Source organism: Calonectris borealis, chromosome 1 (genome assembly GCF_964195595.1).
Source record: "Calonectris borealis chromosome 1, bCalBor7.hap1.2, whole genome shotgun sequence".
Taxonomy (NCBI): domain Eukaryota; kingdom Metazoa; phylum Chordata; class Aves; order Procellariiformes; family Procellariidae; genus Calonectris; species Calonectris borealis.
Genome location: NC_134312.1, coordinates 78,295,774 through 78,323,194, shown reverse-complemented (window position 1 = coordinate 78,323,194; position 27,421 = coordinate 78,295,774). Strand labels below are relative to the sequence as shown.

At 44.5% G+C, this 27,421-nt stretch overlaps 1 protein-coding gene across 3 annotated transcripts in view; it reads right to left on the bottom strand.

Moving 5' to 3' along the window:
- Positions 1 to 254: 254 nt before the first annotated feature.
- The window catches only part of PRR5 (proline rich 5), a 93,749-nt gene continuing 66,582 nt past the window's right edge, over positions 255 to 27,421 (bottom strand). For all 3 annotated transcript variants that reach the window (XM_075161890.1, XM_075161898.1, XM_075161878.1), the window contains 2 exons: positions 4,269 to 4,407; positions 255 to 1,408 (listed from right to left, as the gene is read on the bottom strand). In XM_075161890.1, the coding sequence (XP_075017991.1) occupies positions 858 to 1,408; positions 4,269 to 4,407 (690 nt within the window). In that variant the 3' untranslated portion in view covers positions 255 to 857. The remainder of the gene's footprint in view (positions 1,409 to 4,268; positions 4,408 to 27,421) is intronic.

Sequence of the window (27,421 nt, the reverse complement as noted above, 5' to 3'; positions counted from 1 at the left end):
TATTTCTTTAAGAATATAAACATATAATGAGGATTTCCACCAAGAGGCCCTATTTTTATTTATTTAGGAAACACGTAAGTTGAATTCTGCTGGAACCTTTTCATACAACGGATGCTCCAGGAGTCGACCATGCACAGATTTCTTGGAAGTGCCACGTTCAGAGCAAATTAACATGGCCTTAAAAGCCAGTTTCAAGACAACTCTCTCACAAACACAAGGTATTGGCTGTGAAACAGAACATGAGACATGAGGCATTGTGTGACATCAGGTAGCACATTTCTGTTTATTTGCCTTTCTTCAAGAACTCTAACTCGCCACTAGGCAAAGGAGTGCATACAAGATGTACAAGAAAAAGATTAAAAGAGACTTCTTTATCACTGTATTCTGTGGCATGAAGGCCCACAGCGTCTGGGGTTTTTTGGTTTTTTAAAAGGATATTTTTTTACTCTGGCTGAAGTGTTACAGTTCAGAGAACAACCTGCCGTCTACAGGAAATCTCTTGAGAAAATTAAAAGTGAACACAGCTATTTGCTAGGCTGTTTTACTGAATGAACATTGCCAGCTGCACTAATAGGATTTTACCAGACGCTTGTCAGCTGGTGAGCCCCTAAGTTTATAAAGACAATAGGAAATCTGACTGCAGAGTGATGGGGACAGGGAGAAGTGGTTGGAGTTTCTTCCCCCTCGCAGCAGATTCCTGTCTGCTGTAAACTTGTGTTTGTGTACTTCAGTACAGCTGTGATGACCTACAACAGAGGTTCTGCCCTAGACATATATAGCTTGTCCATAATCCGACTCAATGCGTTAGTAACTTTCATATATAATATTAAAACCCAAGATTTGTCTCCCAATGTCCTTCACATGATGCTCTGTCTGTTCACATCCACATTGTATGCTGATGAATTGGAACAGCCTCGGCCAAAATCAATAAAAATGCCTTCAGAATCAGAGTCCATCGACTCCAAAATCTGATCCACTATGTTCTCAGGGCTGGAAGAGGGAACTGGAATCAAGGAAGGGTCCCTGTCCAGCTCAAAAGACCTACGTGGGTCGTCCATCGAGTGGAAGAGTCCTTTCTGTTGCTCAACTGTGCTGAGTTTGCTAGAGCATTGCACTGAGCCGGTGCTGGGCCTCTCCTGGTCTCCTGACAGCGAGCTTTTCGTGGCTGTCATGGAGCTCTTGGAACCGTTGTCCATGATGGTGGTGAGGTTGGAGTACCCCTGTAGCTCCAGGCAGGAGGTCATTTCTGAAACAGAGTGCCTTCGGATGCCCGTTCCATTGGCAGCCATGCCCTCGGTTTCATACTCGGCCACTGGCGTCAGCAGTGGATTGTTGTAGCTTTTCGATCGCACCACGGGGTTCTTGGCAAGGATGTCACCCGATTTTGAACGCCTGAAGAACCGCTTCTCTGTAAACAGAGAAAGATCCAGAGTAATATCTACAAAGTCTCCCATTTTTGTGGTACTAATAATTACAAGTGTTCAAAAGAAAAGTCAAAGCTTGAATATTCATGAGCTTTTCTTGACTGACAAAAACTTTTTTAAAAGAATATATTTTGCTGGTTTTACAGATCCATAGGATTCAGATTTCCTAGATTTCTTTAGCATATTGAAGACCCCAAACATATCTTTACAAATAATAGCTGAGATGTCCTTATATTCATACAACTTCAGCAGCTGGAGTAAAACAGTAAATATTGTGGGAGACCTGATACACAATTGCAAATACTTTCTTTAGACAAGAACAGAAAGCGCAATTCTGTTCTTATTCAGGCTATAAAGGTCACCAGTAATTTCTAGTAGTTGAAATCTAACTTTTCCACCCACCCTGGGAAAATCAGGTCTCTTCAAATTTGGGGCACAAGGGTTAAGACAGGCAGTCTTACTAATAATTCTGGAAAAACTTAGATTCAAAGCATTGTTCAGAGACCACACAAGGAGAAAGCACCAAGAGTGTTTGGAAACATTAACTGGAGGGCAGTGCTCACAGCAACTTTTTTGGGGAACAAACCTGCACTCGATCTGGCAGTGATTGTATGAATGCTGCTGTTAACCAAGTGTGCTCTTTCCAAAGAATGAGCAGCAGGTGGCAGCAAGTCAGCACAGAGATCCACCACCGGTGGTTTAGGGCTGGAGCACTCTCTGGCAGCTAGATCAAAATGACCATCAGGCTTTTTGCAGACCTCAGTGCTCAAGATTCACTTGTGCTAAAAAACACAAGTGGTGTGAATAATAGGTCTCACTTTCGAAGCTTTCTTCCTGCTACTCTCACTTTGCCACCCCCATGAAAAGGGCACGGCTGGAGAAGGAAATCAAGTTACATTCTGGAAGTCAACCACACTGCATATAAATTGTCTGCTTTAAATCAGATGCTAGTATACGTTCCCCTGCAAACCCGCAATTTCCTTTACAAATGCAAGTCTCTTCTAAAATTATACTTATGTATAATTATGTGCTTACCTGGACACAAATTCCAATCATATGCTGTACTACTAAAAAAGCCAGTTTTTGTACTTAAGATTGTATTTTGCAGTTGTGTCTGCCTCAGCAGTGAAATCAGCTGAGCCAAATTCACTTTTTGACTTTTTCTTTGTTAGGAGTTTGACCTGGCAAACAGAAAAGATTCCCTGGGGCTGCCCTGCCACAAGAACTCTGGCTTTTTGGTCACACCAAGGCTTGGCTGGAAGGGAAGGCTGGGTGTGCTAGCCAGACAGGGAAGAAAAGAGGTCAGTGTCCTTACCAGTCCCAAGGATAGTATGTCACAGCTTTAAACCATGTTACCAAAATAGTTGGACACAACCAGATGCGTTAGTTTAAAAGCAGCAGAGACTTATGCACTCAGCTCCCTTGAGGTTCATTGACTATAGTAAGACCTATTCAAGGGTACTGCTACAGATCTACACCCCAGATCGCAGCAAGGGGAAGTGCCTGGTCCACCAAAACCTTCCTATCTTCTGCAGTCATGTAATACAACATTTATTTTCTAACAATCCATTCCACTGGAGTTTTGTTCTCTTTGGGTGCATTTTTTTCTGTCCTGACATACAAAAGCTTGTATTCACAAAATGTCAATTTGGGGCTCCATTTAAATGCTTGCGGCCTTTTAATGGTAAGCAATGAATACAAAGTAGTGATCCTGAACCATTTTCCATAAATAATTGGCCTCTATTTATTCACATAAAACTGATTTGTTTCTTAAACGCCTGCTGCAATACAACCATTTTTCCATTCAGCTTCAAGGGAAAATCAACTACCTTATTGACCATTTCTGACAAGCAAACAGATTAAACTGACTGCATAGAAAACACACAATTGAACTTATTTTCCCCTCTGTTTTCTCTATGCAAGCAGGCCTTCACAGTATTTACATTAAAACACTCAGGTACTACCACATTTCCTTTTTGATTTACACTGGTAGTATCCCCCTTGCATCTTCAACAGATTCAGTTACTACATGGGATATTCAAAAGATCTTCATCTTGGTCAAATCTTGCCTTCACAGAAGTCACTGAATGCTTCAGAGCTCAAAGAATCATAGAAAATAAGCTGGAAGAGACTCAAGAATGTCACTCACTCAGCCTCTGCCACCAGGCAGGACCACATTTACCCACCTTCCTCCTTGGATACCTATGTATGTGACATGTATATGGCGCCTCTAGCAGTGAAGATTCAACAGCCTCCAGAGGTGGTTTATGTGACATTAGAGATTTTTCCTTCCATGTAATCTGAATTTCCCCTGCTATGTGTGGTCCACTTTATTTTTCTTATCTCTAGCTGTTTCTAGAGAACAGCTTATTACCTTCCACTCTGCAGAAAGCTTTTACATGTTTGAAGGCTTACCGGTTAGCCTTCTCTAAGACAAATTCCTACTCTCTTCCCTGCTTTAAACAGCCCTGTATGATCTTTGTGCACAAATGAACAGACACTACTCAGCACTCTAGAAATGGCTTCTTGCTTCTTTCTCTCACTGTCCATAAAGCATCTTCTGTTAAAGCTCTCTCATTAAAAGGTAGAATGGAAATGCTAAACACACTCTAGATTCACAGATTTATTAATGAGCACTGTTATGATGATTTGTTTTCATCTTCTGGCACGGGCAAGTTTCACTGTGACTTTGCATATTGCAAAGAGCATGGCCTTAGAAAAGGAGCCTGACCGCGTTGCATCAATACTGGCAGTGTTCTCTCGTGTGGGCCCTGGCCCTGTGTGGACCGAGGTTTTGGTGAAGCCCTCTGTGCTTGTGTCAAATTGAGTCTCTGTTATTCTTACCCAAGATACAGGAAGAGTGTGTGAAGGGTCCGTCACTGGAATACAGACCGTATGTGCCCAAGTAAGGAGAAACGACTTTCTGGATCAGGGATTCCAGTTTCAAATAATCTTCGGTCACACCTTTCGACTCGTGAACCCCCTGAAAGAGAGAATACACCCAAGATGAGCACTGTCCCCTCCAACCACAAGCTTTCCTTGCTCACCGGGGCAAGCAGAGAGGCAGCAAGCATCTTCACTAAGTTATATAGCAAAGGTGCACCGTGATGCGATACTGGTTTGTTATTACAGCTGATTCCTCTTACTGTAAAGCCAAGAGATGTGAGTCGAACCAGAGAGACTCGCCACGCGGGCACAGCACAAATGCTCAGAAAGAGGCAGTAGCTACTTCCAGGACATTTAAATCCAGAAAGGTACATCCTGCTTAGTGTAAAGGCACTCAGGGAGGATGGAGGATGTGGTCTGTGAAGATGAATTCAAAACATCCCTGGAGTTTTTGTTATACTGACTTCCTGAATGAACTACCGCTGAGTGCTGCACCAGCGGCTGGTACCACAGGGTGTCACTGCCATCTAAGCAACGCCAACAGGGTTAAGAAAAAGGTGAAACAGAGACTCTCAGAAATATTTCTTCCAGGATATTTTCAACAAGAAATATTTATAGTGAAGAGGTCTGTATCTCTTTCCTCACCCTCTCCCTGGCACTTGCCATTCTCCAGGCAAAAGTCACATTATAATTAGCAGGGTAAGATTCACCCAGAGGCAAAATCTTTTGCCTTTACCTGTTAACTCTGCACTTCCACCCACAAATGGGCTTATAAGGCTGCAGAGGTGACAGGAAAACCCTGTGGAGCTGTAGTCTCCCTTCCACTTACAGCTGCACGTGTGTGCTCCTGCGTTGTCTGAGCAGAGCCCTGTATACTCGTGTAGGATTCCTCTTGCAACTCAAAGTAAATTCACATTTTAGTGTGTTGCTATGTGGCCATATGTTTGACATATCTTGTTGCAGAATTAAGATCCTAAATGTCATACTCAGCAAGAAGTTTGCTTGAATTTAGCAGAATTCCAGATTTCATAATCTGTCCCTGAGTTACTGTAAAAAGAAACGTGTTGGGATGAAAGCCTCCAGAGAGCAATATGCAGATCAAATGAGTAGAATTGCAACACTTCCTTCAGCATGTGAAAGGGTCCTGATGTTCAGGATGTATTTGCTGTTAAGTATGATTCACCAACCAGTGTTTATGGGTGACTATCAACGTGTTTGTGAATGGCTTACTTCACCTCTTGGCTGCTGTGCTGCCTGAATGCCGCTTGGCGTTACTTGATAAAAGTTTGTGAATGGAAAATAAATAATGGCCAACAGAGAATGCATGGAATTTGGATTCCAATTCAGCGGGTTTTAAATAATGAATAACAATCTTTAGAGATGTGCTATGTCCTGTAAAATTTTGGGAGAATATGAACATACAGGATGCTTTTCAAAACATACTGAAAAGTCATAAAACATCTGGCGTCCACTACAGCCGTGGCGACTTTTCTTCTGCTCTGCACCTTGGCACAAACGCACCGTATCCACCTGCAACATCCTTCCTGCGTTAGCCATTGTTCCAGGCCTTCCTGCAGGCGCCCGATGGGGCAGTTCCCTTAAACCATTTTCTCAGTGTGGAGTTTCTGTGAGAGCAAGAGTGCAACAGGCTGCAGACCATGTCCTGAACTTGTAAAAGAGCGTTTTTCCTGCATTTCTTTCTGCTGTGTTATTCAATGACAAACATCCTCCGGACCTCTACTTAACCAAATACATGTACATCCCAATATTCAGCAAGGACTATCTCAGCTTTCCAAACTCAAACTTTCCATATGACCTGAACGACACCATCACTTATTTTTGAGTTACCCCAGCTCGAGTGGCCCAGAGGAGTGTCTGCAGGCTCAGAGCAAGCTGGGGCCACCTCCGCCTGGCCGCAGCCCCTGCCCCAGCCCATGCCCAGTGACAGCGCTGCAGTCACTGCATGCTGCTTACGAAGGCAAATGTCCCCTGATGCTAAGCCAGCTGGTCCTTGCTGCAACTGTGTTGACATGACATGGCTGGGAAGTGTCCTGACCCCGGGGTCCGGGCTGTAGGCTGTCAAAGGTTGCGTCATGGGGTGTAAGGCAGCCCCTGCTCCTCTTCACGAGGTTTTAAGATCATGGCCCAGGAAGGATGTAGCTGCAGGTTCATACACCAGCCCATAGTTCATCAGTTCATAGGGGCAGGGGTGAACCACAACCCTATCTAAGAAAGTGGGGCTTTCCAATTCTGCGATTCTTCCAATTTTGCTTCTTTAGTGAACCCCAGGCATGGCTGGTACTGCACTTGGTGCAGCTGAAGGCAGCCAGAGGGGGGCTTGCTGTGGCACCAGTGCCTCCAAGCCAGCCGGGAGCGGGGTGCAGGGAACAGCAAGTCCACAGCAACAGGGTCTGCAGCAGCCAGCAGATCCCAAGGCCCTGGGGTGCCTTGCAGAGTCCCAGCTATTACTGCCTCATGGATATTAGCATCCAGCATAACTGGGTTAGAGAAGGGGTCTGAAACTGTAACTGACCTGCCAACTCTTGTTACCACAGCAGCGTGCAAACCTCACTTCAGAAGGTACTGTAATTCGGCACTATATGGGGCTGAGGGGGGCAAGGAGCTTCAGGAGGAAGGATGGACACCTCCTAAAGCAGAGCAGCTTTAGGCCAGGGGAAGCTTCTGTTTTGCTTCAGCTGCCAGCCTCAAGGGTGCATTTAAACTCTTCTCTCCACCGGAGGTTTCCACCCCATCCATTGTGCCACATGCGAAATCATTTGTTTGTGTGACACCTTCTAATTCAGTGGGAAGGCACTTCTGGTGGAAGTTTAGGATGGAGCAAAGTATGGTTATAAAGGCTTCCTATATCTGTATGTAAATAGATAGATGTATGTAAATATAGATATACCTGTATAGACATCTATACATCTATCTACATGGATATCTATATACACTTAAAGACACATGAGGTCCTTTTTAGACCCTTTCCCAAATTTGTAAGTGATTGTGCTTATAAAGGCAAAATTAGCTTTAGAGTAAAGCCAACTTGGGATTGTTACCCACATCACAATAGTTTCTAAAAAAACTGATGGCAGGACTTAAAAGTCACCAATAAAATAATTTTTAAAAGTATTTTCCTGTTGTTTCGGCAATTCATGGTTCTTCTTGTACTTACTGCTTGATGTCTTACTAGTTTGGTATGTCACTATATAAACAATAAAGCAAAAGTCAGATCTAGCAAGCTGGCTGCTTAGCTTGCAGGAAGCTATATCATAATTTGCACGAAAAAAGAAAACTTGGAGCATTATCAGTAAAACAGACACTCTACCCTTATCTTTAATGCAATATTTGCTCTGTAGACATGCAAAAACTTACTTTAAAAGATAACCGTGACCTTTCATGAACCCAATTTCATTTTAGCAGGAGAGTGTCATGATTCTCTGCAAGTGTTAGATGTACCTATTAAATTCCTTTCGAAGGCCTTGCCTGACCTATTTATTTCTCAATTGAGGGCCAAAACAGCTCAATATCAAATAGCTGCAAGTACCTTAGTACTTCTGGAAGAGTGTAGTTGCTGGATCAAATCCTCATCTTGGTCACACTGTTTTGAAATGCAACAAGAGTCACCTCATTATCTTTGGAAGGATTATAATGTAGTATTATGACAAGAGTCTGCCCTACTCTCAAGGAATGGATAATGGGGATTTGAGTCCTGAAGATGTGAATGCCGTTGCAAATGGAAAAGGTCTATACTCAGCATCTAGAAGGGAGACACGTATTTCTACATATAACACAGTATCCAAGTCCCTTACTTCATTAACTTGTAATTAAATAATTTGGAAACAAAGAATTGTATATTGTAGTTTGAAAGCATTAAAAGGACCCTATGCGCTACTATTTTTGATACGTAGATCCGTAAGCACTCCCAGAAGGGCCATATACCCTAAAGACTGCAGGTTATTGAGGTAGCTACTTTATGAAGTTACTGCCCCGCCTGCTGAACTGCGGCACCAGTCGTGTGCATGCCCCCCGCTGCTGCGCTCGAGTATGTTGCTGGAACAAAATGTTCCTTGTGTTTGGGAACAAAACCCGATGAATCAAAACCCTAAGTCATTCCAGCGAGAACGGATGCACCGAACCGCTCAGGTTTCCATTCCTGTTAATTTAGTAAGTTAACGACAAACTCCTACTGAGTTTTTAAAGGACACAAGGGCTTTATTTGAAAGCACAGGGGAAAGAATGAATTCGTCTTTTGGCACTGCTAATGAACAGATACGCTCAGAAGGATAGCGGGGAGTTTAGTAACCCCACGTAAGGCCACAGCCTCCTTTTTCAATATATAGGACTTCTCTAAACCTCAAAGTGGTCCTAAAGTGGAGGCCACTCCAGGCAGGCATTTAAGGACTTGAAGAGTCCTCCTCAAACACAACCTTAAAACCTGCCTAAGGCTAAGGTTTATAGATTTAACCTTCTGCATGCTGTACAACAAAGATGGATTGCTTTGAACATTTTTTTAATGAACATCTGTTTTAACAAAAAATACTATGAAGCCATTACAAACATTGTAGCTAAAAGTGTAGGCTACATGAGTTGCAAAGTTGCCAGACACCTAACTCTATTTTGGTAACATTTGCCACAATTTTTGTTACAAAAAAAAGTATCAAGTGTCCTTGCTTTATTTTACCATGGCAATGGAATAACCACAATCACAACTCTTTATTTCTATATCCTGTTATATTCATTTTTAATATCTTGTTCTTTTCTTCATAGGCAGTGAACAGTGATAGTAGCATGCAGGCGGATAGACCGCCCATAGATCCAACTCGGTGTAAGATGCAAGCCTGCCTGCAGCCTTTGCACCTGTGCAACTAGGCAGTCATTGCTGCACACTCCCTGAGGCTCCAGCTCCATCTTTTTACTCATCACCATAACTGAAATCCTTTAATTTTTGGTAAAAAAAGACACTTAAAATATAACCGGGTAGTATCAGCACTTCCAAACGAATGCTCTGAAATGACCATAAACCGCGCTGCGCCAAGCCCAGCCCATCGGGGAGGCGTTCAGGCTGCGAGTCACAGAGGAGCCCAGAAATTAATCATCCACCTCCCACCACTTTTCACCTAATGATGGCTACCTCACTTCCTCAGGCTCTGGTAAAAAACCCAGACATGAAGCAATCCCCAAAGACAGTCACAGCCATGAAAAAATATTTAGGCTGCTGATGGTCCGGTATGTCTCAGACAGCCCAGCTAAATTAGGACGCAGAGTTTTAGGCTTGCCATGTTTCTATAAGCAGATGGAGGACATCTTATGGATAAGACCTGACTCGTGAAACCCCGGCACGTGGCAAAAAGGGAGTTGGTTTTGCGTATCGTTTGCTGGTTATGCCTCTTGCTTCTCACCCCCAAAACTAGATGTGAAGCTGCACGTCTCCTTTTTATCTGTATTAGGGAGCAAAGAGGTGGCAAAACCTGACTGTTTTGGTGGCAAAAACTGGTGGCAAATCCCTGCTGTTAATAACCTGCCAGGGAGACCAGTAACGAAATACAGCCCGTGGAGCAGAGACTGCTTCTAGGCCACAGAGCAGCCTGCATCAGTTTCTGCCCCGTTGCTCTGTGAATTACAGCCCGCTTGCAAGTGCTTGCTAGCACAGCACTGAGTAGAACAAAGATGAAATTTTCTTCTCAAGTACTCCTGGCGGGCAGAGCAGCCACCAGCAGAAGAATGGTGTATTCACCACTTCATCCAACTGTCTTGAAATCTTGGGAATTGGTGGGTTACATTGACTAAAAAATGACTTACTCAAAATCCTGCAATGCCTCACCATCTTGATGGCAGGTGAGGCACCAGCCCAAAGAACTGAGCACATAAGTCACAATAGTTGGAGACAAAAAAGCTACAGCTAAAGCTACCATGTCCTCTAGCTATCAGGCACACCTGAAGAGGATGTCTCATGCATGCCAAGAGGCTAGAAATAAACCTAGCTTCTAGCTGTTCTTTTTGCTGCCCACTTCTCCTGGCTGCTTTTCACTGATGCTTGGCTCACGTTATTCCACTTCAGTGTCTTAGCTGGATCTCCATGCGGCCATCACTCTCTCATGCCTGACCCCTTTCGTTTTAACCCTTTGCTTTGTCCCCTTGACATCTGCTGTTTCATAATACCCCACATCCGTCCTGAGCTCCTCTTTCAGGCCCTGGGCAAGCGCCCTGTCATCGGCTGAGCTCCTCAGCTGTACGAGCCTCCCTGTATTCATCTTTACCGCAGGCTACTTCAGTTCTGGCTGGACAACTACAAGTTGCCTCAGGTAACCCCTCACTCATCTGTGTCTGAAAATAATCATAGATCACTATTAAAAACCAAACTGTTTTTAACTGACCAGCAGCAACTTAGTGTTTTGCTGAGTACTTATAAAAGGTCATAGGTCCTTTACAGTTTCCAGCTCTGACTAATAGCACCCACTACTAGTAACATCCAGAAATGGTGGTCTCACTCAGTTGCTTTTCACTTCCCTCTTCAGCACTGAGTGTTACAGGACCATTTACCTAATAAATTATACATGAAAAAGATATCTCCAGTGTCTAACTGTACCCTAACAACTGGACATAATGGTGGGAACTACCTCACCCCCACCTGCAGCCGTAGATGTGCTGAAGTATACTGGTCATTGATTAAATGGTGTAGCACTCAACTTTAGCTTTAATGTTTCAGCTGGTCAGCACGTTTACATGAGTAAGTACTGGTGTAGAAGATTGCCTCCTATTTCAGTTGGCAAACTGATGGATAGCTTTTAAATGAAAAATAAAATAGAATAAAATAAAAATAAAAAAATAAAAAACCAAAAAAAATCTGTCTTCCCCCAGGTCAGGGTAGGCAAAGCAAGCAGGCCTTCTGCAGCCAAGGCCGGCACCCTGCCAGGAGCAGACATGGCACCGAGGGAGGCACAGCACGGCTTGGTGCTTGACGTGGGAGCAGCTCGACCACCGGGACACCAAGCAGGAACAGCCGTGAGCCAGATCCGCGGTTACCAACTTTTGGACTCAAGAAAGGAGTAGAAGCCAGACTTCTAGATGATTTAATGAAGTCATTTCAGCAATCTTTGCTGAAGTCACTCTTGGTGAATTGATGACCCAGAAGAGCGAAGTTCTCTGCCCATGAGACAGGAAGTGCCCGTATACGGCTCAGCTCACGGTCAAATAACACACCCTGAACCTCAGCCTGCTGGGGTGTCCTCAGCCTGGGTCCGCTGGGGCATCCTTAACAGCTGGCCTCCACCCTGGTCTACCAACAAAAAGCCATGACCTGCTGCTGAAGCAGTCCTGACCTGGTGCTACATGAAACGAAACGTGCTGCAGGAAGCGTTTACAGGGCCAAGCCCAAACGCAAAATGAGGTCCTGGCCTCATGTACTGCCCTGTCTTAACCACACAGGAAAACAGCTAAAAAATGTAACTATTTTCTGCTTAAAAGCAGCAGATTCCTTGGAGGAAAGAAAAACGCATTAAGAAAAGCATTTCTTTCTTTAACTGGCAACAGGTCAGATCAATATGACTGAAAGAAACGCACATGCAGCGGCGATAATCTGACAGACAGTGGCTAATAATAGTTGCCCAACTACTCCCAGGGAAAACTGAAATTAAAAGTCACAGGACATACCACAAGGCAGACACAGAGTATCATCTGTAATGAAAACACACATTACTCAGCCAACACTGCTGGTAGAGAATTGATAAGGGTGTGCAGACTGCAGTGCACACCCTGGTAACCACATAAACGGCAAGATCTGCTTCTTATTTTAGTCAAAGAGATAGCAGCAGCCTTGTTTGTAAGAGATTTGGAAACCAGTGCCCTTACAGGCCATGACTACTTGTTATCCCACTTTGGCGCATGTAACACCTTTCATTGCATCATATCTAACCTTCTAAAACTTGAGCAACACAGAGCAACCTGGTCTCAAGGCAGGCATGAAATCACTGTGAGGAGGAATTGGGGAGAAATGGGCCATCGGTCCTTGCCATGTGCACCACTGGCAGCACAGCATGTGCTCCCAGGTATGTCATGGGTCACATTCTGGATTGAGGTCTGCGTTCCTCCATCTTACTTTGAATAGACACCTGCACATACTTAATATCATCTAATACATCATCATCTAATTTTTACTGATCTTGTAATGCTCACACACAAACCTACAGAAGCAAAGTTACGTTTTAGATTACTTGGCTGAGAAGAAGTTTCAGGAGTGGTCCCCAGATGTGTAGAATTTTTGTTTTCTCTAAAGCACTGTGGCATTTTCATTGACCAAGCCCACCCAGCCTCATGCTTTGGAGGAGACCACAGTGGCTCTTGGAGCAGCGACTGCTGCCCAAACAGCCGAAGCTGTCCTCCTGCGCACAGGTGTTCAGAGCTGTTGCTCCTACTGCACTGCGGAGCATTATCATGGGAGCCTCCTGCTCACATTTCTTCCATCTTCAGCTGACTTGTGCAACACTCTACTGAAAAACTCAAAGATCTTGCTCTTAGATCCCCTGCAGCAACTGCCTGGGCTCCAACACAAAATCAGGAAGCCCAAGTAGGTGGATACATTGGGATCACTCACCCCCAACTGCCCACTTTGTTCCCTGGGAGTCAGGCCTGCAGAGCGAATCCCCCAGTACTATACAAATGGAATTACATTTGTGGAGCAGCGTCTGGCCTCCATTTACACATGGAGTAAATGCAGATTCATGAGTAAACTCATGGAGGTATCAGATGTGATAACAGATTCTTCTAAGCCTTTGCAATCTTGACACCAAGTGTAACACAGCGCGTAGAATCAGCCATACAGTGTCAGACCGAAAGTTAACTATATTCAACATTTTCTTGCCAACAGTGATAGGAGAAGCGCATGGAAAAAAAAAAAAAGAGGAAATAGGGCACACTCAGTGCAGGCTTTCTTGTAGAATATGTTGGTGCTTCTGGCAAATAGTGATGTAAAAACTTGCTGCATGAGATTTTGCAGTAGCCCTTAAGCATAAACAATCTGTGCCAGAAATTACTTAACCAACAAGATGAAGATGGTCATCTGATTGATAGAATTGATAGAATAACTGGTTTCCAGAAATAAAGAACCAGCCTAACTACTGAATCCTCTGAACAAGGGAGAGGATGGACTTCTTTGGTACTTTCACTCAGTGCTTTCCTTGTGTAGTTGCAGCTTTCCTATTTATGAGGTGAGCGAGTTCAATGCTGAACTCTTCTGCTGTCCAATAGAGAAGGACCAGACTGTTGGCAACAATTACTCAGCTTAACTCTGAACATTAATTGAAGTTAGTGGAACTACACTGAGTGATGTCAGCTGGCGGTCCAGCCCAAACCAGAAAGGGTGAAAACATAAGACATGGAGAGAGTGATTAATTTTTCCACTTATATTGATGAAATCCTCATGTTCACAGAATCACAGTATGGCTGAGGTTGGCAGGAACCTCTGGAGTCATCTGGTCCAACCCCCCTGCTCAAGCAGGGTCACCTACAGCCTGTTGCCCAGGACCATGTCCAGATAGCTTTTGAATGTCTCCAAGGAGGGAGATTCTACCACCTCTCTGGGCAACTTGTGCCAGTGCTCGGTCACCCTCACAGAAAAACAGTGTTTCCTTATGTTCAGACAGACCCTCCTGTGTTTCAGTTTGTGGTCATTGCTTCTGGCTCTGTCGCTGAGCACCACCGAAAAGACCTTGGCTCCACCTTCTTTACGTTCCCCCTTCAGGTATTTATAAACATTGATAAGATCACCCTAAGCCTTCTCTTCTCCAGGCTGAACAGTCCCAGCTCTCTCAGCCTTTCCTCACATGAGAGATGCTCCTGTCCCTTTATCATACCCATGGCCCTTTGCTGGACTCTCTCCAGTATGTCCATGTCTCGCTTGTACTGAGGAGCCCAAAACTGGACACAGTACTCCAGGCGTGGCCTCAGGAGTGCTGAGCAGAGGGGAAAGATCACCTCCCTCGACATGCTGACAGCACTTTGCCTAATGCAGCCCAGGATACCATTAGCCTTCTTTGCAGCAAGGGCTCATTGCTGGCTCATGTTCTTCTACTAGCTTCAATGGGGCTCAGCGTTTCTGGAGGACTCTCCAGCCGAGAGCTTCAAGTCCCATAAAAACATTGAGTTAAACTCTGGGAGCTCACTTAGAGGGACCACACGATCAATTGATCCATTTTGAAGACATCTGGGTAAAAAGAAATGCCCTGCAACAAACTAACTGGGCGCAGAAAGGGGTTAAGGACTGGGAGTTTAATCTTCCTGCTCCTGCTTCTAGCCCAATTGTCTGTGTTTGCCAGGATAGAAAATTTCAGGTACTTACTTCCTCCTGGGTTTCCCTGATGATTCATGCCACTTTCATCCCAAGCAGACAACTCAGACATCTTTTAGCCTTTAGGAAACAGACTCAAAATAGGATCAAAACTGCTTCAGGCAGGGACTACATTTTGCTTTGTCCAAGCCTGTGTTGACTAAGCTGAACCTGATCCACTTAAACTATGTGTGCCCTCTTCCCCATGGGGGCTTCTCTGCAGCAGTCCAAATGCAGAACAAGAAAACGTGCCTGGGCTGGGGGGAAATGGAGGACACATCTTTGCAGACTGGAACAAGCTGGAATAAAGCAGTTTCCTCACTCGGAGGTATATCTCAGCCCGGTGGAGGTGGCTAAGAATTCATAATGGACTAATTTTCAGTAAACCTCTAAGACTATGCTATGTGTGTTCACAAACAGGTATATCTCATGGCGGGAGGAAATGTGAAAAGTAGGACTTGTACATCAAATTCTCAATTGCTTTAAGTCAGAATAAACCCTGTTAGATTAATAATTTTATAGTGGTTTACAACCACAGGAGGCCGTGCCCTATGCATTACATCTCCATTCCTAGGCACTGGCATCCTTTTTGCATGTGTTGGACAGGTGCAGCTGCACAATTCATGGTTGTATCGTTATGAGCCCTCGGTAGTGTTGCCTCACATTATTTTTTCCGCTCTTCATTTTATCCTAAGACACTGGCATACTGGTAAAGCCTAGAATATTTGAAGGGTTAAATCATGTCTTGTCTCATCTCTGCCTCTTGCTTTTCTCATAGCAACAGCATTCACGGGAGGGAGAGGCAGAGAGGCTTGCCATTGCTGTATTGACAGAAGTCAGCACTTCAGATCCCTGTGACTGCCTCAGAAATAAAGATCTTGTCATATTCACTTTAATCTCCAGCAAGTGCCAAGTTATGTCAATGTCAGCATGAGAAGCTGCTCTCTCTCTCTCTTCCTTTCATTGGTGGCACTGAGACACAGACAAAAGATAAGGAAGACAAAACACCCATACATGGTTTGTGTTAGGCTGGTGAGAGTTTTTCAAATGACTCGGCTGCAGAAAGATAGCAATAGGATTTTTCTTTCCAGAAAGGACCAAACACTAAGAACAGGCTAGTCTTCCCCTGACCCACAGAAATCTAATGTATTATTTTTCTTTAAACTGTTATTAAACATTTTATATGAGACTGCAAAAGACAAAGCAGAAGATGAAATCTGAAGATAAGTAAAAGATATGTAATGATTAGAAGTAAGGAAGTTACTTTGAGGCTTTAAATACAGTGCTTAGGATCCTGCAGAAGCTGAACAGCCAGTTTGCTAATAAAGAGTCACCAAAGATAATGGTATGCACTTCTGCCTTTCATAGTTTTAGGGCTAGAGGTTGTCTGATTGCCGGCTAAGTGACTCCCCTGGGCACAGAGGAGAGCTGCAATCATCTTAGTCAAATAAGCTAACGTGACGTCGAAACAACCCACCAAATGAATCTATGCATAGGTGAGTGTCTCTGAAGAGCTGTTTATGGAATAAATTTGAGCTGGATTTAGTTTATCTGCATTTACAAATGCTTTGGCACTGCCACATTACACTCATGGGCAAACACACACGTGCACGGAAGCGCATGTGCAGCCCCATGCAGAGATTACCCTGTGAGTTACCAAATAATTAGATGTGATGTTTAATGTCCAAGAGAATAAAGCTTCTCATTTCATTTTAGGCTCCCTCCTGAAGTTCTTGCTGATCTATACACATTAAGCTCATCTAACCTTGCTGGGGAATTGATGACTTTTAACTCTGAGCATTCAAGTCTTTTACCTAGTCTTGGCTCTGACTGTTTTCTCATTTCACACTTAATACAAGAAAATCCATCCTGCATTTATTTTCAGGTGGGTACTCAAACAGAAAAAAAGGATGGCAGAGCCCTCCCTCAGTGCATCCAGGCTCTTTTGAAGAGACATCTAAGAAATGCTTTTGAAGAGGTACAAACATTAACTTGACTGCTGTTACCTATTTGTGAAGATTTTTGATACTGCCTTTCACAGCCACACTCCCCTTTTAAATCATTAATGAACATTCATCCCTCAGCATCCTCCATGCTTCTTCATCCTTTGCAGGTGACTGAATCTACTCCACAAGTTTTCTTTTTTTCTGAAATAAACTCGAACAGACTGAGCAAACGTCAGCTGTGCCTTCTGGGTTTTTAAAATTTTTGCTGTTTCTGATAGTGACACAATTTTCACCACCAACAACTCATCCCTGTGAGGCACAAAGCAGCAGATCATCTCCAGATCACCTATCTACCCTGGCTTAAGAAGGTGCGTGGTTCAGTCACCACCCGCGGGCAGCTGCCTGCTCGGGCAACCAGCCACTCAGGACAGCTGCTTGCCCTCAGCCTGATGCTTGTGCGGGCAAGAAGCAACCCATCGGTACAACTGGGAACTGAGCAGTACACTCCTGAGCAAGTGCTTCGTGGTTGTTCTCTTCCAGAAGGACGTCAAGCTTCCATCAATCCCAGAACACATTAGTTTTGGAGCCCAGGTGCCCAGCAGCCTGGGCCTGCAGAATCCCTCCTGGCTTGCAGCAAAAGCTTTGCTGAAAGCAACACATTCCTACAGAACAACTCAATTTTAATAAAAAAATCCTTTGCCAATTCAAAATACTTGGAAAGTAACTGACTGGATCTAGAGCAGAAACCCTCTCTCAACAATCCAATGTGTAGAGGATAAAAAGGACACAAAATCTGAGTTTACAGCCAGAAAGCACTGAGCAGTGTACTTCCCAAATGCAAACAGTACACAGAATAGGGATGTGATCGTATGAGTGGCTCTAAAGGGCTGACGTACCCTCCTTTGTCCCCATTACCCATCAGGAACATGCATGCTGGCAACCCCCTGCTCTGGCAAAATTCAGCAGCATTCAGCAATTCTTGCAACAGCCGTGGTAGATCTACATGTAATGGAAACCTGCATGGTTGAAACCAACAGGTGCCCTGACCTACCTCTTGTAGATATGGCACTACTACGGAAACGAAAGTCTTTTTTTTTTTTCTTTTTTCCAAAGCTGACCGATGCTTTAACTTGATTTGCATAATATCACACAGCCATCTCCACAGAGCAAGCCTTCTCTTTGCTTCTGTTTTAAATGTTAAGAACACTGCTAAATATATAACCTTATTTTAGAACTTTTCAGACAAAACTACTGCCCAATTCCTCCTCTACTATACACGGGTTTTAGCAGAGCTGCATTAGCTTCATACTGCCTAAACATCTGTCCTCATATGATTCAGACATTTTGAGAAACAATGGAAATACCCCACTACATCTTCCAAGGTTTTGTTCTCTTCAAGTAAACAAGGAAACCACAAGAAAGGCTCATGAGTGATACAGGAGGAATGAGGGTTTTTTTTTTTCTTGGAGCCCAACAGGCAACCTACAACAAGAGGACAAGAAGGAGCACATTGCCCTTAGTCTCTAGAGGACATCTACACCACTAAGGCCAATGATGTATTATTTGTCATAAAATCACTTCTAGTATGTTTGTCTCCTTGTTTCCTTCTGTTCCCCATTTGTCTGTCCAGATACATCTACCATCTCTTACATCAGGCTGCACAATCTTTAGTGCAGAGACCATATTTTCATTGTGTTTATACAGTGCCTAGTGCATGAAGGCTCTTGTCTACCCACGCCAGCAAGAAAGGAGGCTTGGAGATACATGGAAGCCGGTAATAGAAGCAGCTGACAGCTCTTAGCTGCTCAAGGAGAAGAAATTTAATTGGTTTTATGTGAGAGCCACTCTGAGTACAACAGCTGTATTTTGCAAAATACCTTTCTGACAGATTTCAGACAGGCTAAACAATGGCTCATCCTCTTGGTGGCATCTGCTTGATTGCAGCAGGTTTGCTTTTTGCTTTGCCAGAGAGCACTAAAGCGCAATCCCTACCTAATGACTTCAAACCAGAGGCCTTTGGATCCATTTTGAAGAGCACGTGAGTCGGGAGCGGTCCCCTCCCCGCAGCCCTGGCTTGCTCCACTGCAGCTCTCACCCTCTTTCTGAAGGATGGTCTCTTCTCAGCAAAACCGTGCTGCCACGGCCAGCCGGTTTGCTCGCAGCAAAGCGGTAACGTACCGGGGACGCTCGGTGCGAGTGCCCATATGCCTGACTCGCAGGCACAACCTGTCACATCGTTGTCACCTTGCCCTGCAGAAGTTTTGCTGCAACCACCTGGTAGCTCACTGGAAACAGGAGAAGGCTCCCAAAAGATAATGGTTTAAATCAAACATAACGTGAATCCTGCTCTGTCACATGATTAACTATTTACCTTTTAATTGCCTGTAGTAATTGGGTAGTGGCAAGTTAATGAATTTCACAGTACATATCACATATCACCATGCCACATAGTTGTTTCTTCTGCAGCCACAGCAGAGCTAAGGGTAAGACTGTGAAATTACTGATAGAAGACAATTAACCCTGTCCACTCACCATGGGAGAAAAGGTGCCTCCGAGAGATTCGTTCAATTACTCGCCTGTCCTTTGCAGATTGCAACGCACAGCCTTTTTATTTTTGGAATACACCACAGAGCAGTTACCCTCTGCCCAAGTCCCCATGCCACCAGCCTGGTACACGCTGTCCCCACGGGGTGCTGGCTCTGGCACTAAAAACCACAGACTGGGAAAGGAAAAGCTTGGGGACGGGGCTCAAGTGGCATTGCAGAGCAGGAGCTTCCATACCCTTCACAACTCTTTCCATTCTCAATGCACCTTCTGGGGAGAAGGTGGAGGCTAGAACATTTCACATAATTTGTTTTAATCACCATGTCGGCTTCAATGGAAACACGTCTTCCCATAGTAATAAAATTCTATAGCATAGACAGAGAAACAGGCAAACACCAAAATGCCAGGAGAAATCATTCCTGACAGAGAGCGAACAGCTGCCAGAGTTGCTTCCAAACAATTCATACAGGAAACAATTCGTTTCGCTCCTTTCTAATTATAGGGGACTTTTCCACAAAGTTGCCATTCACATCGGTGTGGGCAAACCGCTCCATGCCTACTGCCAGGGGACAACCCCTTTCTAGGGCAAGGAGCACTGGCCGTGCCCCCGTCTGTCCCCAAACCAGAGACCACAGCCAGCTCCAGCTCCTGCTGCCTACATGGCAAATGGAGCTTCACAGCATCTGCATTTCCACTAGCTGCAGCCCGGGTCCCCATAACTCACTCAGGTCACCGCTGCCTCTGAGAGGACTCTGCAGTTCAGGCATCGCTGAGAGATGCTCGTCAGTCATGACCACCTAATGGGCCAGCGGCACAGGCAGCTCCCCCCGTTGTGTGTCCTGGTACTCTGCAACCGGCTGGGTCTTGACCCAGTTTATGGGCGTAATCGAAGATAGAAGGGGGAAATTGAGACCAGGGAAAGAGCTGCCTGCAAGGACAAACTTCCAGCTGTCCTCCATGTGACTAACACGCTCCCAGCTGCTTCCCTCTCTGCCTTCCTCCCTCCTACCCTGCGGGAAAATAAGATGGGGTCGGGGGAGGAAAAGAGTCAAAAGGCAACATATGGGAAGGTAAAAGGTGAAGAAGCAGCCAGCAAGATGATGGGAGAAGAAGCTGTGCTACCAGCAAGCACCAGTGTTCATAATCCAGCGAGCACTTGTGCAGCCCCGTGTTTGCCGCAGGAAAGGCTCAAGGAGCAGGACGAGAACGGGCACGTGGGCTGCCCCTGAAATCTCCTGGCAGAAAGCTGCTCTGCTAGCCCTGTGCTCAGCTGGAAAGCTTTAGGCAGTGAGAAGGCAGGGGGACCGTGGTACCTGCGCAGGGGACTACCCAAGCCACTCTGCACCCAGCTGCAGCTCAGGACAGATCTGACTGGAAACCCATGTTGACTCGTCTCCAAAAACCACGGGGAAACCCACATATGCAACACTATGAAAGAACCCTGCACAGCCTTTCTGTTGGAAATGTGACTTTTGCTGTTCTTCTCGGGAGCAGGGCCAGATGAATCCCAGCAGGGCAGAACAGGAGGTGCTGCACCAGCGACCCTGACCACAGCATCGTCTGACCTTGCTACCTGCATGGACACAACTCAGTCATGGAGAGCAAACGGTCCTCCCCTTTTGTGCTGGGTGCCACCACTGCCGTAGCTGGTAGATACCGCCCACGGTGCCGGTGGCACTGGGGACAGCTCTCAGGTCTGTGGTCAGCCATAACAGCCAAGAAGCAACTGCCACCTCTTGGGGATCCCCCCTGTAGTGCCCTGGGCAATTCAACAGCCACAATTCCCTGGTGGCTTTGTCTACCTGGGGACACTCAGGAAAATGAAATTATATTCACTAAATTAAGAACAGAAAGCTGTTTAGATAAATTGTGCTTAAGCCTCTGATGTAGAATTGAAGTGTCATTAAACTCGCCTCCCTTCCTACCCCTTTAATTCTCAGAATGAGTGTCCATACAGAGTTTTAATGAGGTTTAATTAATCTTCTTTAAAAGGTAGCTTAGATTAACTTTCTTATTTTCCCCCTGTAGACAACCTATGAATTACAGTATTAAAGCACCCTGCCTCAAAGGATTCTTGCACCGTGGGAACGTTTCCTGCTCAGAGTTTTTCAATAGTCAAAATTTCCATGCTATCTTTTATGCCAGTTTTAGTCTACTGGCCCAAATGGGTCCACAAAAGACATCTGTACAAACTAATGCAATTAGTTAAAATCTTCTCCCTCTTACTCAATAAAATTATAGCGTCTACAGGGACATTCTAATTCAAGTTAAGAATGATTTTACTGATTTAACTCTATTTGTTAAGGATTAAGGATTTGCTTACCAATGAACTTGTACTGGTTTTAATAGGCCAGTTTCATTAATGGAGGCAAACTCCAGGAGACAGACATATATTTTAGTAAGGACAACCTGGTTTAGTTGAGGTTAAACATGTATCTAACTGACTTGAGCTGAAACAACTCACACTTAGGTTGCACAATTATTGTGGGTTAAGGTAGTCTCGGGTGCCGTAGGCAGCAGCTACACTGTAACTCCATGCACGCCCACTCTAGCCCCAAGGCAAGTGTTGGGCAATTTGAAGGAGGACATATACGCACTTCTTACCTACCACAGTACAAGACAGCAAATGGGCAGTAACTGCTGAGCACCTGATGAATGGTAACAGCATAACTCAGGGCAGTCTAGACAACTGCTGCGGCATTTGACCGACTCCATCTGAACCCATACCTTTGGTTAACTAACTGGTATCCTCCACAGAAGTGACATTTTACTTAATGCGAGGTACTCTTAAAATGCACTACGAGCATACGCTCAAAGTGAGTTTGCACAATGCAAATTGCCTTCTAAAGCAATTGTTGTTTAATTGGTATGGACAAGGTTGTGGTCATAGAATCATAGAATCATTAAGGCTGGAAAAGACCTCTAAGACCATCGAGTCCAACTATCAACCCAACACCACCATACCCACTACACCATGTCCCTAAGCGCCTCATCTACACGTCTTTTAAATACTTCCAGGGATGGTGACTCAACCACTTCCCTGGGCAGCCTGTTCCAAGGCCTGACCACTCTTGCAGTAAAGAAATTTTTCCTAATGTCCAATCTAAACCTCCCTTGGCACAACTTGAGGCCATTTCCTCTCGTCCTATCGCTAGTTACTTGGGAGAAGAGACCAACACCCACCTTGCTACAACCTCCTTTCAGGTAGTTACAGAGGGCAATAAGGTCTCCCCTCAACCTCCTCTTCTCCAGACTAAACAGTCCCAGTTCCCTCAGCCGCTCCTCATAAGATTTGTTCTCCAGACCTTTCACCAGCTTCGTTGCCCTTCTCTGGACACGCTCCAGCACCTCCATGTCCTTCTTGTAGTGAATTGAACACAGTATTCGAGGTGCGGCCTCACATGCAGCCTCATGTTCCCTTGAACACTGTCTTTCTGTTAAGAGGAGGGACAAGATGCACATCTGAATTACTACACCATGGTGTTCATGAGACAGGTTCATATACAACAAACTACAACATTTTATCTTGCTTTCCTGGTTTTTCACTGCTTAAGGTTACAGAAGTGGCAACACGTAGTGTTGTCAAATATGTTGAGAGCTAGTTTTGGAGAGTACTGAATTTCAAAACAAAATCTGTTCTTTTCATATGGCAATGGACTTCCATTGGCCTTAGTTACAAAGAGGATCCACATGAGCGCAGATCTTTCAAGGTTCGTGCTGCAGAAACGCTGGCTGCGTTAGAGTTACTATTGAAAAAGCCCCCTGTCAGTCAGCCAGACTTACAGAATGGTTAAGAGCAACCACGCTCGCCCCCCATATCTCTGCCCCTAGAGGAAACACTTGTGGTGAGCCGTGAAGTCAGTGCCAGGTAGAAACACGGCTAAAAACATTATAGAGGGAAAATGTGGTTTCCCTCCTTAACTATAAGCCTACAGCTTGTAAATGGAAAACGGATAGCCACTGACTGTGACTGACTCATGTCCTTACCGCTTGCACCAAGGTCCCCAGCTATGGCAGGAGAATTGCTCTTGATTGACATGCAAGCAAGTGAAGGCGGTACTTTGGTTAGTACAAATAGTGTATTTAGCACTCCCACCTGGCCCCATCAGCTGAGCGAAGTGTCAGCACGGCTGTAATGTACATTTAGACCTTTCTGGTTCTCCTGTGTTGCACTCAGGCTACTGCTGCTACCAATTTTTTGAACTCTCCAGTCAGTTCCCAGCTTCTTGTCTCATCCTCGTTGACACAGCACCTCCCAACCTGCTTGAGGCAATACCCCAAGATGTAGATGAAATAATTCTAGCATTTTTGCTGCTTCCATGCAGAAATGATTCCCAGCACCAGAAAACTAGCACAATAATAAAAACTATATGAAGAAATTAAAAATCAAATATGACAAGTACCCCTCACTAGCAAAAAGGTCAAGATTTTCTTTCAAAAGGATCTTCTTCCTACAACAAATGAATGCTACGCCTTGTTAAAAATCATGGCAACACAAATTCTTTCCAGGATAACAAACCTGTGTCAATTTAATTACTGCAAACTGCACTTGCTGACAGAGACAATAAATAAGACAGACGATATTGCTTAGAAGCGAGCATTGTTTCTACAAAATAGTTTGAGGTGTAAATCTTGAGGGCCAGATTCTCAGTTTCACCTATATCAACACAAAGCAATGGAGGACTCTTCCCATTGTGTCAGGCATTGTCCCGGCTGTAAGATTTCTTACCTGACTCCTTACATGCCTATGGGGCTGATGCAAACAACACAAACAAGCCACCCTTTCACCGGAAGGAAGAAAACACATTTATGCACAACCCAGGGGAAGCACAGGTTTTTGATATGGTGATTTATATTTAAATAGGGTCTACAATACATTTATTTATGGGTTTCTATTTTTTGTGTCTTATAAACCAGGAATTCAGGAAAAGGTAGAGAAATTAAAAGCACGTTGAAACCTCACGCCCACACCACTTTGTTCAACCGATGCTTCAGGTCTAAGAGACTTAGTAAGACAACCTCTCAAAAGCAACGACCAAATTCAAAACCCTATGGCCATAAAGAATTGACCCCAGTTGACACACACTGCAGTGTTACAGCAAATCTGTTGTTCCACAGGCAGGACCCTGCAGTTTTCCGATAGCAAAGGGTATTTTGTTTTTAACCACTACACTGTCTTTGGCTTGCTGTGTGGCTGCTGAGATGGAAAAACAGCACACTCTCCTCTTGCTTTCAGCTCTTGCAATGTGCCTTTCCACCCCTTTAAAGTGCAAGGAGCTGAACCTATATTTAGGAAGTTTCCAGAGATAACAAACAGATCCCACCAGGCAGTCTTATGTATTTATTTTGTCCTCCTTTACAGAGAAAGACAACAGGCAAGGGAGTTCAAATGAAGCTCAGAGAAGCCAAAAAGGAAACCACAGGTTTTATTTTTCTCTTCAGAGCTTATGTTTAGTGAGGCCTCATCCCTCAGCACGGGAGGTATTGTGCTGTGCTTTTGTAGGGTTTTTAAATACCTCGGGTCACCCAGAGAGATTCTGTGAATTCAAATAATACTGATGTTAACCGAAAGATGCAGATAAACACTCTTTAATTCTTCTCTTCCAACTTTCTCAGACCTCAGGAGAGATACCTGGAGATAAGATGTTCCAGTTTCAGTGGCAAAGGTCTTCTGTGACAACATGTTTTGGGAAATAAGTCAGATTGTTTATCCTTTGGTGGTAGTTTTGCTCTCTTTAGTTCACAGAGCATAAGGGAGAAAATTCTTTTCTAACGTCTCCTTCTGTTTATCCTTCTCCCTCCAGCTTCCTAATTCCACCCAGAGAAAGGTCATGGAGGCAAGACTGACAACTCGGTGTAGTTACGTGAGCTCCTGTGTATCTCTCTGTGCTCAAAAGCAGTTTTAGTTCTTCTTTTACTTCCCTCAATCATGACGCTGCTCTTGAAGGCCCTAAAAGGAGCATCCTGGAGGCACTCTAGCTTATATTGCCTATAAACAGCCACAAAGGATTAACATTTTGGTTTGTGCTTTGTAGCTGGATCAGGCTACACCAGCAACAGAAAGTTTGAGTGGTATAAGGCCCTTCTTTCACACTATGGTAAAACTCCCACTAACTTCAACAGCATGGGAATATCACTGCTTCCCCCAGTTCTGGGGGACTGCTTCTTTCCCAGTAGATTATTGGTTTGTAATTAGTCCAGGTTATAGCACGGGTGAGATGCAGAAGTGGCTCTACTGGATTGGAGAACCTAAGTCTAATAATTAACCTGAGGAATAATTTCTGATCCTTTAAATGAGGGGTATCTTACAACAAAGCTTCAGATATACAATCTGCTATTACAATACTTGTAACAGCTTTATCCCAAAAAAGGGAGGTTCTTCCTTCCTTCAAAGAGGGACTGCATAGAGAAGGTATGAGACTTTCCTGCACACACCCCCCTCTTTAAAAAAAATCTTTGCTGTCTTAGATGCAAAGAAATGGAGGTATCTGGCTCTCTGGGCAAATTGTGAGGTACGCGTCAGGTTGGTGATCCCTTCTGTCCCAATGTATATCCTCTATCATGTTACTGTATGCCAGAGGACTGCTGCGGGTGCTGTGTCACATGCTAGGGTATTAAATGCATGGGTGGTAGGCATACTTCCAGCAAATAGTTCACTGTGGACAGGATGAAAGATTTGATGCAAAGAAGGAAAATCAAACACCCAAACAATGAAGTAAGGGGCTCAACTTCATTTCAGGCCCTTTGATTCAGGAGGTCTTTGGCAGGGGCTGTTTTATTCTCCTTGCCAGAGTGTGGCCAGCTGAGCAAGCAAGGAATGTGTGCAACTTGCAATAGGTCAGTAACTTCACAGAGGTCAATGAAATCACTCATATGCTGAAGCCAATTAAGCCAGCCCACGCTCAGGTAAGACGTGTGCTTACTGAGCTTTGCTAAATCAGCACCTACCTCCTGAGTAAAGTCCAGGATTGCTGCAGCTTCCGTTTCCTCTTTAAAAAACTTCCCTTCCCCTCCATAAGGAAAGTGTCTTCTCCTGACAAAGTGACAGAGCTCTTCCCCTACACCATGACAAGCTAAAACATGAGCAATACCAGATACACCCTGCATTAGTTACCAAATCTCTGCTGCTTTAATCCAGTCTAACAGGACAGACTGGTGCATGTCAGCATGGGCCTTTGTCAACCTGTGACCTTCAGCTGACATTACAGCTGCTGTTTTGAAGAACATGACCTACTCCTTAATTATGTAACACAGCTGCACAAGGCTGTCAAGGACAGAAACGGGGAAACTTAGCGCCAGGTTCAACAGTTGGTCCAGGGTCAACATCACTAGACTCATCTTCTAGCCATAGGAGTCCGCTCCAGTGTCACAGAGTCTGTTACGGAAGAGATATCCACGGTAGACAGAAATAGGGATTAGACAATGTTCACACCAAGATATCGTCTCTCAGTCTGGGAAATCCACGCACACAAGCCCACCATGTGCTCTTTGGACAGTTGAATTGTTATCTCTCTTCCAGCCCTGTTCACATGTTGAGTTAATCTAAGTCAAGGAAATTCCATTATTATGCCATAAATGTATAAAATTTGCTTTTGTTTAACATGACATTTGAGTTTGTGAAAAAGCCTTTGCTCCGAAATCCAATTATTGACTAACACTGCTAAGCATGTAAATAGCTCATTCCCAGATCCTCTTCTGACCTTTTCCTGTAATTTCCATTAGATTTTAAACCACAAGTTTGGCAGAGCTATTGCTGTGAAAGGACTTTCACCACCCCCACCACACAACCATAGGTAACATATTCAGAAATAAACACCCAGGGGCAAACTCCCTCTCACTTCGTTATTGATTTCCATCAACAGCTTTGCAATGAGAATGGATTTGGCCTTTTACCCTAAACAGGCATCCACCTTGTTAACACCTCTGGTTGTTGAAGAAAGCAGATTTGCAAAGAAACCGTTTCTTGTAGCAGTAATCCTGGCAAATGACTCCACATCACCTCCTATGAACTTTCTAAATCAAGATGTTATTCAGTTCCCAGCTCACCACTGAATTCATTTGAAGCCGGATCTTGCCCATAGCCAACACAGACTCTTTAAAGAAGAAACCACAAAAAAGCTAGCAGATCTGTTAGCAACGACACTGCTGAAGCCTGATTTAGAATGGACAGTTTACCTTCCATCTAAGAAGGGATGAGGCCTGATAGACAACCTTCCTGTGATTAAGGTTTTTTGTGATGGTACCCCCTCATGTGGAGTCTCTGGTGTCTATCAACACAGCTGGTTCACAGTTCAATT